This window comes from Hyperoodon ampullatus, assembly GCF_949752795.1.
Source record: "Hyperoodon ampullatus genome assembly, chromosome: 3".
Taxonomy (NCBI): Eukaryota; Metazoa; Chordata; class Mammalia; order Artiodactyla; family Ziphiidae; genus Hyperoodon; species Hyperoodon ampullatus.
This window is the reverse complement of record NC_136916.1, coordinates 168,086,255-168,102,565: the sequence shown is the minus strand read 5'-3', so window position 1 is coordinate 168,102,565 and position 16,311 is coordinate 168,086,255. Positions and strand designations below refer to the sequence as shown.

General features: G+C 47.5%; 1 protein-coding gene across 8 annotated transcripts in view; it reads left to right on the top strand.

Annotated features, from left to right (window-relative positions):
- Positions 1-849: 849 nt before the first annotated feature.
- FBLN5 (fibulin 5) overlaps positions 850-16,311 on the top strand; it is a gene marked incomplete at both ends in the record, with an annotated part of 83,920 nt that continues 68,458 nt past the window's right edge. For 3 of the 8 annotated variants that reach the window (XM_079699783.1, XM_079699781.1, XM_079699780.1), the window contains 4 exons: positions 850-866; positions 4,584-4,638; positions 6,808-6,859; positions 10,721-10,975. In XM_079699783.1, coding sequence (XP_079555909.1) covers positions 850-866; positions 4,584-4,638; positions 6,808-6,859; positions 10,721-10,975 — 379 coding nt within the window. Of the gene's footprint in view, positions 867-1,309; positions 1,390-4,583; positions 4,639-6,807; positions 6,860-10,720; positions 10,976-16,311 lie in introns of those variants that run through there. The other 5 variants (XM_079699779.1, XM_079699777.1, XM_079699782.1 and 2 more) reach the window with 4 other exon arrangements.

Genomic DNA, 16,311 nt, shown 5'->3' with positions numbered 1-16,311 from the left:
CAGTTTCCATCCTCCTCCTCTTTCCCACCCCCTCAGGCTCCCCACCCTTTCTTCTGGAAAATCGTGAGTCTCCTGCCACTTACCCCAAGCCTCTGCTTCATTGGGTCTGGTTTCCCAATAAATCAAAAGACTCTAGTCCCTGTCGCTGTGTTTGTCATGAGTTCAAGTTCTTCCTCTCCCAGAGGGGAATAACTTTCATGGGTGTCCCAATGCCACGACCAAGTGCAGATGCTCTGGATCCCCACCCCTGCCTCTGCCACGACCGCCCAGCCTGGGGACCTCCTCCCTGGGTGGGAAGTAAAGGGTCAACAGGTCCTCCCAGCCGCTCCCCCCCCGCACCCCACCCTCCTGCACTTGCCCGCCAATCGCCTCCCGTAGAGATGCTGGGAGCCCGAGTGTGGCTGCGCTGCCGCCCGGGAAAGGGCTCTCCTCCCAGCACTGAGCACTTGGTCCTGGCAGACGCCCCAAGATTGTTGTGAGGCGTCTAGCCAGTTGGTGAGTGCTGTAATCTGAACCAGCTGTGTCCAGACTGAGGCCCCATTTGCATTGTTTAACATACTTAGAAAATGAAGTGTTCATTTTTAACATTCCTCCTCCAATTGGTTTAATGCTGAATTACTGAAGAGGGCTAAGCAAAACCAGGTGCTTTCTCTGTCAGCACTCCAGTGGCTCGGAGGACCCAGGCTCTCCCCTTGTCCTCTCCTCGCCTCGCTCGTCCCCCCTGGAATAAAAGTATCGGCGAGCCCCACAGGCCCAGAGGAGGCCGAAGTTCAGGAACTGCTCCGAGGGTCCCGCGCTGAGAGCTCTCCATCTTTTCCCCCTTGCTTCTCCTGCCCACGCATCTTGGACATGCCAGGATTAAAAAGGTACGTTCTCTGCTCCGGATTTTTTCCTCCAGGGTCTGGAAACCTTACTGAAAACCCGATGGGTGGAAAATAGCTATGGCCGTGATTCAGGCTGTGTCAGGATGTTGGAAAAGGCATTAGCTAGTGATGCAATGATATTGTTAATTGTAAAAAGCTGCGCCTCTGTAATTTCCATCTTGAAGCCTTCTTTTGGGAGTGGGTATTTTATAAGACAGTTTCAGAAGCCAGCATCCGACAGAGGTCGGCAAAAATCTCAGAGCCTGATTCTTTCTTTCTTTTCCGAAAGGGCAGCAAATTTGTGTGCCGTTTAAAATTTTTTTTAAGTTTTTTTTTTTTTTTAATTTGAGAGATCAATTACTAGTTCACTAGCAATTATTTTGCTGCATCGGCTGCTGGACAAGCGAACGGGCTAGCTGCACATCCCGGGGCTGGATTTGCTCTATGTCTGTGTGGGATTCTCAAAGGGCATGCGACCCAGAAGTCTCGAGCCAATGAAAAGTGGGGACTGCAGACAGAAATGCATGTAAGCAAACATTTTGATATTCCTTAAGGAAATAGAAGTTCCAGTCAAGTGATCGTTAAAGCTTGAAGAATTTTATCTAGATTACATCTGCAGTTTTTATCCAGCGCACTCTTGAAAACGTAGCTGCTTTAGACAAAGTGTGTGTGTGTGTGTGTGCGCGCGCGCGCGCGCGCGTGCGTGCGTGCGTGTGTGTGTGTGTGTGTGTGTGTGTGCTGAAAACGAAGCTGTAATCCTGTCATCCTGGATCGGGGACCAGCACTTCTTTGACAGCCCTGAGATTCAGTTGGTCCCCCACCTCCATCCCCACGCCCACCCCCACCCAGCTTTCCTCCGCTTGAGGATGGAGCCCAAAATAGGTGGACCCACCTGCTTTTGAAAGTCCCGGGGACCAGTTATGAGCATCAAAGGATCCCCCAAATTCTTATAGTTAATTTATTTTGGAGTTTTCTGGAGTTTTTCATGACAAAGTGCAGCTATGCGTGACGCTGTGAGAGCAGCAATGCTTGGATGTTACGTCGTTTTTGGGAAACCGTCTCAAGCCTGGAGCTTACTTGGCCCCCAGGCCCCAGCTGTGGCCCTTGCAGGAGGCCGGGCTTGAGATGGGCTTTCTCAGAGGAGACCTGTCCCAGGACTGCCCTCTAGCCAAAGGGAGTAGTGGATGTGGGGTAGGGGGAGAAATGGGTTAGCATGCCTTTTCCACTAGGTCTTGAAGTCCACTGCGTTGTCAGCCTGTCCTGTCTCCAACAAAAACGAGACAGGGTTTTATAACCAACCAAAAGGAAACTTCATGTGAAGAAACAGGAAAACGTTGAAATTCATAATATACAGCCTGGAAAAGAAATTTGTTATTGTCCTTTCATTCCTTCCAGATATAAATCTGGCTGTTGCGAATATCAAAAAGCCCTGGGATTTGGCTCTGTGCTTTATAAGGTCAGAGCTGTCTCCAGTGTTCTAGAATCTGGCTCACGCAGGCACTCAGACGAAAGGAAAACTTACGGGCTTCCAGGGTCTTTATTCTTTGGATTGAGGACTAGATGAAGGAAGTGGGCTTGCCTCTCCCAACACCATATCAGGGTCCTGTTTCCTCTGGATGTCACCTTAATTCTGGGGCCCTCCAAGGACCCCAGCGTTGCTGATTCATATGAGCCTTCTGTCATGGATTGAGTGAGTTTTGCAGTCTATTGAATGCTCTTTTTCTGAAGGGAGGGATTGTAAAGTGAAGGTATACATTGACAGTAACAGGTCACTAAATCCAACCAGGTGCCAGGTCCACTGAATTACTGAAGAAGCCTTTGAGATCACCTCCTCCAGGAAGCCTTCCCTGGCCTTCCATTCCCTACCCACAGCCTGGCTCTCCTGGCACTCAGTGGGCATTTCTATCAGTGCCCTAACCAAAGGGTGTAGACATTATTGGTTCATGTGGCTCCCCCACCAGCTCTCCAGGGCAGCATCTGGGTCATAGTTTTGTAGTTTTTCTGCCTACCTAGGGTCCATGCTCACAGCTAGTAATTGCTCAGATAAACTCCTGTTGAACTCAGTAATAACAGCACCAGATAAAGCTCTGTATTTGCATAGATTTTTTTAACCACCTTAACAATTTTCAAGTGTCCAGTTCAGTAGTGTTAAGTACATTCACAGTGTTGCTCAATCAATCTCCAGACCTCTTTTCGTCTTGAAAAACTGAAATTCTACACCCATAAACACCTCCCTAATCCCTCCACCCCTGCCCCTGACACCCACCGTTCTGCTTTCTGTCTATAATTTTGATTGCTGTCAGTCCTTCATATAAGTGGAATCCAACAGTATCTGTCTTTTTGTGACTGGCTTATTTCACTTAGCATAATGTCCTCAAGGTTCATCCATGTTATAGCACTTGTCAGAGTTTCTTTCCTTTTTAAGGCTGAATAGTATACCATTGCATGTGTATAACACATTGTTTATTCATTTGTTGATGGACACTTGGGTTGCTTCCACCCTTGGGCTATTGTGAATAATGCTGCTATGAACATGGGTGTACAAATATCTCTTTGAGACCCTGTTTTCAATTCTTTTGTATATATACCCAGAAGTGGGATTGCTGGATCATATAGTAGTTCCATTTTTAATTTTTTTGAGGGACCTCCAGGCTGTTTTCCATAGTGGCTGCACCAACGTACATTCCCACCAACAGTGCACAAGGGTTCCAGTTTCTCCACACCCTCACCAGCTTTTGGCTTTTTTGGTTGTAGCCATCCTGTTGGATGTGAGGTGGTATTGATTTTTTATCTTTAAAGCTAATTGGCGACCACGATTCTGTTGGATAGCAGCTCGTGAATGATGAAGCGTAGAAATCGCAGGTTCAGGGCTTGGTGGCTTATGCAGAAACACAGTTTATTGACACCTCCTCCTAAGTGTCAGCTGTGCTCCTTCTTGGGGCTGCCCAGGTCCCCGCGTCCTCTCCTCCATCAGGGTCTGTGTGAGACGCACTCCGGGAGCACGTGCGTCCCTTCCCCGTGACGCCTCTGTTCCATGGAGCTCACGTGCTTCACGTTTGTACTTTCCTTTCCTCTCCTTATCCGAGGGCACGACGGCTCCTTCACACCGTGGTCATTTCAGAATGAAGATGTTCAAAACTCAGGCAGGTCCCCTTGTGTCAGGAGTAAAGGCCAAGCAGCTGGTGAATACATTGTTAATACCATGGCGGTGGGCGTTAGATTTGTTCTTTGAAGCAGCAAGACCCTTTATTTTAAAAAATGCCACCGAGGGCTTCCTTGGTGGCGCAGTGGTTGAGAGTCCGCCTGCCGATGCAGGGGACATGGGTTCGTGCCCCGGTCCGGGAAGATCCCACATGCCGCGGAGCGGCTGGGCCCGTGAGCCGTGGCCTCTGAGCCCGCGCGTCCGAAGCCTGTGCTCCGCAGCGGGAGAGGCCACAGCAGTGAGAGGCCCGCGTATGAAAAAAAAAAAAAAATGCCACCGAACACATTATCCCAACATATGAAACCAGTGGAGGGGGCACGGTTCTGTTTGGGGTGGTTGAGGCATCTGGAGTTTCCCCGACCTCTCTGGAGCATCGCCTCCCATCCTCCTGCCCAAAGACAAGCACAAGGTGAAGTCATCATTGTAAACACACAGGCAGCGCGAGAGGCACGTGTTACCCCAGACCTGGGTCCTGGGAGTATCCTGAGCATTTATATTGACTTCTTGCTCCTCCACAGGATACTCACTGTGACCATTCTGGCTCTCTGTCTTCCAAGTCCTGGGAATGCACAGGTAAGACTTTTATTTTGTTACTTATCAGGAAGTGTGTTAAAAACCAGGGCGAGGGTGTTCAGCCACGCATCGTGTTGTTTACCTAAACCAAGCTCTTCATTGTACAGAGATTAAAGCTGGGGCTCAGGGAAGTTGAGACTTGCCCCCAGTGACATAGTATATAAGTGGCAGGGCTGGACCTCGGTGTCCCGGTTCCCAATCCAAGACTCTTATAATCAGATCATGCTGCCTCATTTCTGTCCCTTTGGTGGGGCTGGGGGTCTTGACTTAGTGTAAGTGTTAAAAAGTCAAGCGTGTTCTAGTGTTTCTGGGCAGTGGTGCCCCTTCTGTGCCTGCGTGTGGCCCACGTGGGTGGGTGTGGCCGACATGCAGTTGTGAGGCATCTCAGCGCCCAACCCGTGAGGACCCACCTCTGGCCCGGACCCCTGGGAGGAGTGTGTAGGGGGAGCTTGGGCTCCTGGGTGGCTGTGCAGAGAAGCCTGCACCATCCCTGATTTTACAAAGTGACGGTTGTGTCAGCCCTTGAGAAATGTGGACAGATCCCTCCTGAGGAGCTCAGGGCAGCTCCTCTGCATCTCTAGCTCAGAAATGAGAGAAGCCCCACCTCTGAGCAGGGCTGAGGGGCCATGTAGTCAAATGGAAATGCACATTCATTTGCATGAACCTATAGAAGACATTACAAAGTCACCAACACAGCCTCTCTAACAGTGGGTTACAGCTCAACACTTCAGAGCCCTGAAATGGAACCAACAAAAATCTCACTAAGTAGACTGATGGTCTCCCAAACTTCCAGGGTATAGGAGGGAAATCTTAGAATTTCAATTCATATTTATTTTGATCACACCCTTTAAATGTTTTTTCCCTTCATATTAAGAATTTTGAAATATATTTCACTGGAGGTGGAAAGAATCTTGGGAAGACTACCAAAGACTTTTAGACCTTGGAAGGACCTTGGTGTCCTCTGATCTAGCTCTGTGGTGACAGTTAACATCTAGATGCAGAGGGGGCGCGGGTTATAGTATAGTGTTTATTGCACTATAGGCACTTTACATGCACTAACAATTTAGTCCTTACAACCACTCAGAAGTAAGTAGTATCCTCTCCATTTTACAGATGAGGAGACTGAGGCATAGAAAAGTTATGCAGTGAATAGGGGCTAGAGTGAGAATTTGAAGCCAGGCAGTGGACTTGAACCCACACCTGCACTTAGTTGGTGAGCCAGGGCTGCAACTCAAGTCTCTTGGTTTCCTGAACTTTATGGCACCACCTCCTGGCTCATCCGCTCCATTTCTTTGGCCCCAAGGCCCTAAGGTGCCTGAACCCACTCCCAGGAATGCAGGCTAAATCTATCATCTCCACAAACCAGCGCATAGCTCAGGGAAGTTGAACCCCATAAACCGTAGGGAAGGCCAGGGAAGGGACCCCCACAGGGTCCCTCCTTGACTTATTCCTATAACATGTCAGCTCTAGGGGTGATTGTTGATCCCATGATACTTTTCTAAATGCATGAAGTTGTAACTCAAGTTGTATGTGAAGCCTGCAGCCCTCAGGGACTTTTGAGACCTGGCAGTCTCTGAAAGCAACTCATCTTTGTGTAATTGTCTTCCTGAGGTTAAAATGGAAGAATTTCCCCAATTCTATTTTTCTTAGAAAACTGACTACATCACTGTGCAGATTTATTTTATACACAGACCTCGTAATCAGGTCGAGGATTTCACAGGGGGTGAAGAATTCATGCTGGGCGCTGAAAAGAGGTTAAATAGCACCCAAAGAAAGAGAGTGGTTGCCCTTAAAAGCAGTCCTATCCTCTCTCAGAAAGGGCTGAGCACAGGGCAAGCCTCACTGGGCAGATCAGATGCGATTAGTATTGCTTTTCATGACCAGAGCAGGACGAAGTCCCCATAACCATCTGCTAAAAATGGGCGTTTTGAAGCAATGATGCAGGGGCTTAAAAAGTAATGCTAAAGTGTAAAATGATTGTAAGAAAATACCCAAAAAAGGGACAAATAGAGGTTATATAACACAGATGTTGGTATTATAAATGCCTTGTTTCTTTACCCATTTTCCGTACCTCCTGTGATGCAGTTAGAATACTTTTATAGTGAAAGAAAAAAAAAAGGTTAAGTGAGCAGAATGACCTCTCCTGTTTCTCTCTCTCCCTTCCTGCAGCAACAATGCACTAACGGCTTTGACCTGGACCGCTCATCAGGACAGTGTCTAGGTAGGAAGCTACTGAAGATCCTTCTCTGGGTGGGGTGCAGGGACAGCCCAATCACAGGACCATTTCTGTCTCAGCCTCATTCAGTATTGTCAGATCTGTATCAGCCTTGCCCATGGAAGAAAACAGTGCCATGGGATGGTTGAAATCAATGACACCCTTCCATTGATCACCTTCTTTGTGCCTGGCACTGGGTAAGCCCTGCGACAGGGCAAAGATGAGGAAGAATTGATCCCCAGCCTCAAGGAGCTCTCCATCTGTATCAGTTTCCTAGGGCTGCCTTTACAAATTGCCACAAGCCTTAGTGGCTTAAACAACACAAATATATGATCTCACAGGTGCACAGGTCCAAAGCCCGATGGGAGTTCTACCAGGCTGACACTGAGGTGACGGCAGGGCGGTGTTCTTTTTCTGGAGGCTTGAGGGAAGAATCTATTTTCTTACTCATGCATATTGTTGGCAGAATTCAGTTTCTGTTTTTTAAAAATCGAGATGTAATTGACATACAACATTGTGTAAGTTTAAGGTATGCAATGTGTTGACTTGATACACTTATATATTACAACGTGATGACCACCGTAGCTTAGCTCACACCTCCCTCACATCACATAATTACCATTTCTTTTCTGTGGTGAGAACATTCCGGATTTACTCTCTTAGCATTTTTCAAGTATGCAATACAGTGTTGTTCATTATAATCACAATACTGTGCATTATTTCCTTCCAGTTAGAAGTTATCTTCTAACCGGAAGTTTGTACCCTTTACATCTCCCCATTTCCCCCACCCCCCCAGCCCCTGATAACCACCATTCTATTCTCTATTTCTGTAAGTTTGGCTTTTTGGATTCCACACATAAGTGATATCATGTAGCATTTGTCTTTCTCTGTCTGCCTTATTTCACGTAGCATAATGCCCTCAAGTTCCTTCCATGTTGCTGCAAATGGCAGGTTTTCCTTCTTTCTCATGGCTGAGTAATATTCATATGATTATTATTAATATTATATTATTCATATGATGATAATATTAATAATATCACATCTATCTATCTATCTATCCATCTATCTATCTATCTACCTATCTATCTATCCATCTATCTATCTATCTATCTATCCATCCCAAATCTTTATCCACTGATGCACATTTAGGTTGTTTCCATATTTTGGCTGTTTTGAATAGTGCTTCAATCAACATGGCAGTACAGATATCCCTTCAAGATTCTGTTTTCATTTCCTTTGGATATATACCCAGAAGTGGAATTGCTGGGTCATATGGTATTTCTAGGTTTAATTTTTGGAGGGACCTCCACACTGTCTTCCATAGTGGCTGCATGGATTTACATTCCCACAGAATTCAGTTTCTTGTGGTTGTAGGACTGTGGCCCCTGGTTCCTTGCTGGCTGTCGGCTGAAGGCCTTTTGCAGTTTCTAGAGGCCACCCTCTTCCTTGGCTCATGGCCCCTCCTCCATCTTCAAAGCCAGCAAGTTAAGTCCCTCACGTGTGTCTGTCGTCTCGTCTCTCTGACCAGTGCTTCCGCCTCCTCTTCTACTTGTAAGGATTTGTGTTATTTCACTGGGCCCACTCAGATACTCCTAGATAATTCCCCCATCTCAAGCTCTTCTTTTTTTTTTTTTAAGATTATTATTAATTTTTTTAAGAGAACCTTTCTAAAAAAATTTTTATTTATATTTGGCTGTGTTGGGTCTTCATTGCAGCCCGCCGGCTTTCTCTAGTTGTGGCTACTCTTTGTGGCCTTGCGTGGGCTTCTCAGTGCGGTGGCTTCTCATTGTGGAGCATGGGCTCTAGGCGCGCGGGCTTCCGTAGATGCAGCACGCAGGCTCATCGTTGTGGCTCACGGGCTCTAGAGCACAGGCTCTGTAGTTGTGGCGCACAGGCTGAGTGGCTCCATGGCAGGTGGGATCTTCCTGGACTAGGGCTCGAACCCATGTCCCCTGCATTGGCAGGCGGATTCTTAACCACTGTGCCACCAGGGAAGTCCCCATCTCAAGGTCTTCTGATTAGCAATTTAATTCCATTCCATCCCTACCTAATTCCCCTTTGCCATGTAACCTAATGTAGCCACAGGTTCCAAGGAAGAGGACAGACATTTTGGGGCTGTTCTCCTAGCGCTCCATCTAGTGGGAGAGGTAGGTCTAGACGGAGTAAACTGTACAGGGTAGAATAAAGTCATTGTCAAGATGAGGTAAAAGCAATCAGCCCTGCAGAAGTAGGGGAGAGAGTGATGCCTTATGATATCTGAGGTCAATAAAGAAAGCCTTCACAGAGGTCACATTTGAATTGGGTATTGAAGAATGGATAGGATCCAGAGAAATGGCGTCCCAGGTAGTAGGAAGAGCATCAGCAAAGACCAGGGCATTGGAAAGACATTCAGAGTATAGACGAGTTTGTTGTGGCTGGAGCATAGGGTATAGAAAAGGAATAAAGCTCTCCCCTCGGGGATATTTTCACCTTTTTAATGATATTTGATTTAGGCCAAATCATTTGTAGTCTCTGAGCTTAGTTAGGGTTCAAAAGAATGATGGGTGGTGGGGAAAAAAGCCTTGCCTTGGAAGCTCTAAGCTTGCACTTTGACTTAAGGTGAAGGGGGTTGAGAATGTGCCACGGGATGCAGAGGGGGCGGCAGCTGTCTTTTGTGGCCCACCAGTTTGAATGACGCTTTCAGGCTTACAGCTAGAAAATGGGACTCCACGCTTTCCTTTCCCGAGGCGGGAGTTGGCACGAGTCTCTCAGATGAGGTGGCTGGAGTGAGCGGTCAGGGTTCAGGCCTCTCTCTCCCAGCCTCCAGCCCCACATGGAGCAGACCCCAAGGCTGGTGGGAGGCCCCGGTGCAAGGGTCAGGGCAGCTGCTCATGCTGGCACCTCAGTTCAGGCCTCCCCTGTCCCTGGCCCCGCAAGGCTGATTTTCTAGAGAACCTACCCCCCTGCCACTCCCACTCCGCTCTAGACACAACAAGCAGAGCACCAGCCTGGCTGGAAACGGGCCCTGTTTGTTGGCACGGTGTGAGCCTGACTCTCAAGTAAGTCTCTGCTTTCCCAATATGAAGCTAGCTCTCGGCCAAGCCTTGTCTTTCTGGATGCAGCAGACTCTTTCTCCCCGCCCAGCTGGTACTTGGAGTAGAAGTGGGTACAATTATTAGGTCCATCCCAGCGTTTCCCGAGTGTCATATGGACACAAAAGAATACCTGAGATGTTTTTAGGTGATACATCCACAGATAAACAATCTTTATTTTAATCGTTATATATTTATTTTTACTTACCTTCTATTTTTGATCATTGATAGGGTTTTTTTCATTTGCTGTCGTGACGTAAGATGGAAAAAATATGTTTACTTGGGTTTTCTTTTTCTTTTTTTTTTTAATGTGGCCCATTTTTAAAGTCTTTATTGAATTTGTTACAATATTGCTTCTGTTTTATGTTTTGGCTTTTGGGCCCCAAGGCCTGTGGGATCTTAGCTCCCTGACCAGGGATGCAAACCCACACACCCTGCATTGGAAGGCAATGTCTTAACCACTGGACCGTCAGGGAAGTCCCAACTTGGGTTTTCAATGTGGGTTCATTTAAGAGAAAAGTATTAAGCACGTGACAGTACAGGTTTTGGTAGCTATGGCCCAAACATCATGATGATGGTATTTGATGGCTGATGTTTGGGTGACACTTGTCAATTTGATTCACTTCAGCCAATATTTGGGGAGTAGCTGCCAGGCGCAGCCCTACGTGTTTGGGAGCAGATGCTGCTCAAGAGTGTTTTGGGGTCCTTCATGGCGTTCTTGGTACAGAGCGCTGCTGAAATTTGCACAGTGTGGCCAAGGGGCCAGTAACGCCTGTCCTTTCTGTGGCCCTTGCAGATATTGATGAGTGCCGGACCATCCCTGAGGCCTGCCGAGGAGACATGATGTGTGTTAACCAAAACGGCGGGTATTTATGCATCCCCCGAACAAGCCCAGTGTATCGAGGGCCCTACTCCAATCCCTACTCCAACCCTTACTCAGGTCCGTACCCAGCAGCTGCACCCCCGCTGTCAGCTCCAAACTACCCCACGATTTCGAGGCCGCTCATGTGTCGCCTTGGATACCAGATGGATGAAGGCAACCAGTGTGTAGGTGAGTAGCCCAGCGTCCTAGGCTTCCTCTCCATTGGTGAAGGCATCGTCCTAGTCTAGCAGGTCAACCCCAAATGGGAGGTCAGTTCCCATGCAATGAGCCAGTGAAACAACCTACGTGGTACATGGTTCTTTCACCCTTAGCAGCCTGTGTCTCTGGGTACCCCCCCACCTAGGGGGGAGTTTAGTTTGCTGTCTTATTGATAGTCCTTCAGAAAGCCAATTTGTTTTTTCTTTATTTTCATCTATCTATCTATCATCTATGTATCTATCTATCGATCTATCTATCTACCTATCATCTATCATCTATCTGTCATCTATCTATTTCTATCTATCTATCTATCTATCAATCATTCATCTATGTACCTATCGATCTATCTATCTACCTATCACCTATCTGTCATCTATTTCTATCTGTCTATCTATCTATCTATCTATCTATCAATCATTCATCTATGTATCTGTCTATCGATCTATCTATCTACCTATCATCTATCTGTCATCTATTTCTATCTATCTATCTATCTATCTGTCTATCTATCTATCTATCAATCATTCTTCTATGTATCTGTCTATCTGCCTTTAGATCATATCTATCATCTATCTGTTTGAAGACCAAGGTCATGTTTTCTCTCTTCGATAACAAATATATCTGGTCAGATGCAGTAAGTGAATCCCAGAGAGAAGATCTAGGAAGGACCAGCTTTCTAGGGTCTTCAGCATCACTCACCCTCGAATGGAACGTTTGCTCCTGAAACAAAAGAAGCCTTGAGGGCCAAGGCCAACTGTTCTGGAAAGAAAGTGGGTTCCTTGGGTGGAGACCAGGGTTCTTTTGCCCAAAGGGAGCCTCGCTGATGGGAGCGCATAGCAAGAGTGGACCTTCGGGAGGAAGGAGACGCCACATGCCGTGATGTCCCCAGGCTGTTGGCAAGTGGTGTGACAGGTGCCCTGGTATGCACTGGTGCTCTGTTGGCCAGTGTGGCCTTGGTGGAGGTTTACCTGGGATCCTCCCTTGTTGCTTCAGCTTTGGTTGGACCAAAACTTTGCAACTGTCTCCAGCTTTGGGAGATGGTCTAGAGTGATGATGGCTCTGAAGTTTTTGATCATGCACCCCATCTGCAAAATCTTTCTGAGCCTGGACCATTACCATATGCATATTTATAAATTACATGCATATCCTGTTATTCTAATATGGTTGGAGGAGTGTAAAGTATATGTAAGAAATAGAAAAATTTAAAGGATGTGATCAAAATAAATATGAATTGAAATTCTAATATTTCCTTCCTATACCCTGAAAGTTTGGGAGACCATCAGTCTACTTAGTGAGATTTTTCTTGGTCCCATTTCAGGGCTTTGAAGTGTTGAGCTGTAACCCACTGTTAGAGAGGCTGTGTTGGTGATTTTGTAATGTCTTCTATAGGTTCATGCAAATGAGTGCATTTCCATTTGACTACATGGAAATAATATGCAAACAAGTATCTTTCAGAGCTAAAAGGGAAAATTGGATACACCTTAACTAAACTTTTCTATTCTTACTGGTCTCAAGGGGTGTGTGTGTGTGTGTGTGTCAGGGGGTGGGGGTGGGCGGGGAGCTGGCCAATGGTCACTTTGAACATAGATAAGCGTTCACGGGAAAGAGTAGACTGAATCAAGCCGTGGTGGGGAAGATAGTAACGTACTTCCTTATAACCAGTAGAGAAATAAGCCTCTGTAACTGGCAGGGACTTTAACAGTCTTTAACTTCAGCCTCTTCCTTTTATAAAAAAGGGAATGTGGACTCCACCAAGTTAGGTAATTACGGGAGTCCAGCTCTCCTGACAACCAGCCTACATTTTCCTAACTCACCCACGTGACCTCTCTCGTTCGGTAGAAAAGAAATGATCCCCAAGCAAATGCAGAGAAAGAGAGGTTGGGGGTGGGGTGATGCTCTTCCACGATGTCCTGTGGGGCTGGATAAGCTGAGTGACCATGTGCACGTCTTGAAGTGAGGAAGGGGGTGGAGTGACCCGCCGAGTCACTCCAGGGTTTCGGGAGGGGCTTCGGGGGGCTGTAGGGCTCCCTGAGGTCTTGGGCAGCCCTGCAGGCCCCTTTTGGGGAACAGCCTGGAATGGCCACAAGGCTCTCTGAAGCACCCCCCTCCCTCCCACAGCCCTCTTTCCAGGATCCCAGTGCCCTCGAGAATAAGACGTGGCTGGGAACCCTGTTTATCTCCTGGTCCCTGTGACGTCATGCACTTTTACAGGCCCCAACCTGTCACACGGGAGATGTGGAGTCTTCATAATGGCCCTTTTGTAAGGAGTATACGATCCAGGAGCCCTAGGAGGACTGGCACCCGGCCCGTCCACTTCCAAAAAGTTCAGCCTTATGCATTCATAAGTCCCGGGTTCCTTCCAACCTCCCTGCACCCCACCCTGCCTTTTCTGGTTTACACAGCTCCTTCTGGGCATTATGAGAGGGGAAGTCATGGGGAGGGGGCCCCAGAAGGACCGGAACAGGGATGAGAGAGGCGGGCCTGGGAACAGGCCACAGGGCAGCAGGGCTCAGAGACGGGGGAAGAGGGAGGAGGAACCGCAGGAACCGAGAGGGGGATGTTGTTGAAAGGAGAAGCAGGTGATTGGGGTTGTCACTGCCAGAGAAGGAGTGTCCCTGTTTCCCAGAATGTAGGTCTGATCCTGGGGAGGAAGCTGGAGTGAGCAGCTCCAGTGTGATGGGGAGAATTGGGAAACGCTTCTAAAACTTGGGTGTTCTGCGAGAGGAAGACCACATCTCCAGGGGGCCTTCTCCTCCTCTTCCTCCTCAATGTAGAAAATAATCAACAACAGTAATGACGGCAGCAGTAGGAATAAAACCAAACATGTAGTGCTGCGTGCCAGGATCTTTACCTGAATGAACATGTTGAATCCTCACCACAACCCCTGCGGTAGGACTGTTGTTGTTCCTGTTGGCCCTGAAGCACAGAGAGGTTAAGAATCTGTCCAAAGTCACACAGCAAATGAGGACCGAGCCAGGATTGGAACCCATTCAGGCTCTGGATGAGGAAACTGAGGCTCAGCGAGGTAAAAGTTTGTTCAAGCTTCTCAAGAGTCAGTCCTGGAGCCATGATGAAACACTAGGGCTTTCTCTTGCCTTCTTTTTTTGGGAAATAATTTTTTTTTTTTTTTTTTTTTTGCGGTTCGCGGACCTCTCACTGCTGTGGCCTCTCCCGTTGCGGAGCACAGGCTCCGGACGCACAGGCTCAACGGCCATGGCTCACGGGCCCAGCCGCTCCGCGGCATGTGAGATCTTCCCGGACCGGGGCACGAACCCATGTCCCCTGCATCGGCAGGCGGACTCTCAACCACTGCGCCACCAGGGAAGCCCTGTAAATAAATTTTTGTTCTGTAAAACTTTGAACCTAGACAAAAGCAGAGAGGTCATTATGAACACTTGTCTACTCTTCACCCAGTTTGGTAATTCTCAACACAGACCCACTCTCATTTCTTCTTTACTCTGACCCAGTGGATCAATTTAAAGCAAATCTCAGGCATCAAATCATTTTATCCTTAAATACTTCAGAATGTATCTCTAAGAGATAAAAGCTTCTTTAAAAAATCATAGTCACAATACCATTATCAAACCTACAAAAATCAACAATAATTCCTTTTTATCATTAAATATCTGGGTGGGATTCAACTTTCCTTGGTCATTTCATAAGTGTCCCCTTTCTATTGTTTTCTTTTAGAATCAGATCCAAACAAGGTCTACAGATTGCATTTGGTTGACAAATCTCTTAACTATCTCTTAATCTTCTTTGTCTCTCTTACCACATATTTGTTGAAGAGGCTGAGTCGTTTGTCCTGTAGAATTTCCGGCATTTGGGATATTGCTGCTTGTGTTCTCGGGGTGGTATTTAACGTATTCCTTCAACCCTCTATTTTTCCGTAAACTGGTAGTAGTTAAATCTAGAGGCTTGATCCAATTGAAGTTTAAATTTTTGGCCAACTGTTTCCTACGTAGTGCCCTTGCTCTTTTGTCCTTCCCATGCCCTGGTTTCTTCCCATAAACTGTAAGTAAGTCTGCCTTAAAAAAGCAAGTGGACACTTTTCACTGAGGCTTACTCTTTCTGGGTTTTGGACCCACTTTCAAGGCAGCAATTTCCTGCCTTGTCCCCTGCCTCTGCAGGCTGGGCAGGGCCAGGCTCAGAGCCCGGGTCCCCTGAAGCCCTGAGCTTCCTTGTTGACCTCTCTGTTTGGTGTTCCACTTGGGAGGTGACTAGACCCTGCTCTTTCTGGAACAAAGTTTGGCCTCAGATTTGAGTCCACAAGCCCCAAGATGTAAATCTGGATCACTCAGGACCTTTGCAGGCAGAGTGATGCAGGCAGTAATCCAAGAATTACAGTTCAGGAACCAAGAAAGTTTTTGTCATCAAGAAAACTGGCATCTTGGCTTGGGGGGTGCTCAGCACCAGGGCAACTTCCATGAGGGTGGTGGACTCATGGCTGGTTAGACTGTGTCCCCCAGATGCTGGCCCCTTGGGAGATCTGGTGGTCAGCATCTCAGAGGATGGAGAGCCAGATAGACATGGTTACTGGCAAGGAAGAAAGGGCTGATGCAGGAAAGGCAGGATGCTGTGGAGTTAACACTGTTGGTGCTGAAGGCTCAGGGAGGGGTGAGCTGAGCGACTGGGCACCTGGGATTTGAACCCCCGTTAAGGAACCTTTCTATCGTCATACTGCCTCTGAGAATAGGACCTTTGGCTAGGGTCCCTGAATGTTAATACCACTTGTTTACGCGTATTTGTCCCGTTTGGGGCTCAACTCGTCACCACTCTGGGTGGACATTCTTCGTTCTGGCTGTGCTAATCAGCTTGGCTCAGTGTCAAGTCTAGGGACTCCACCAATAACTAATGCTCGTGAAATGTTTCACAACTGAGAAAGCAGTCTTTTACTAGAGCCGCGCTACCCCAGGGACTGAAGGAATTCCTCTGGTCATTTGTGAAGTTACAAGCAATATCTTTATACTCCCTCCTGGCCTGGGGTTTTCTCATTGATCAAAGCGCCTGAGCGGGCAGAGAGGAACACAAATGGATCCTTTTGGAAGATGAATGGCATTGGCCTGAGGCTTTCTCTTGAGTTATTTTTCCTGAAAGCCAGCCAATGTGTATTCAGTCACTGTTTATAGAGCACCTCTTTGGTGCCAGGCTCTGGCTTAGGCCCTGAGGGGGGCAGGGAGTCTGGGCACAGCCGTGGGGCTGTCTTCAGAGCTTACCGTCAAGGAAGGGAGATTAGTCACGGAACTAGCAGCTGAACTATCAGGTGGCCTCTGATTGATTCCTGAGAAGTTCGAAGAGAAGGCAGA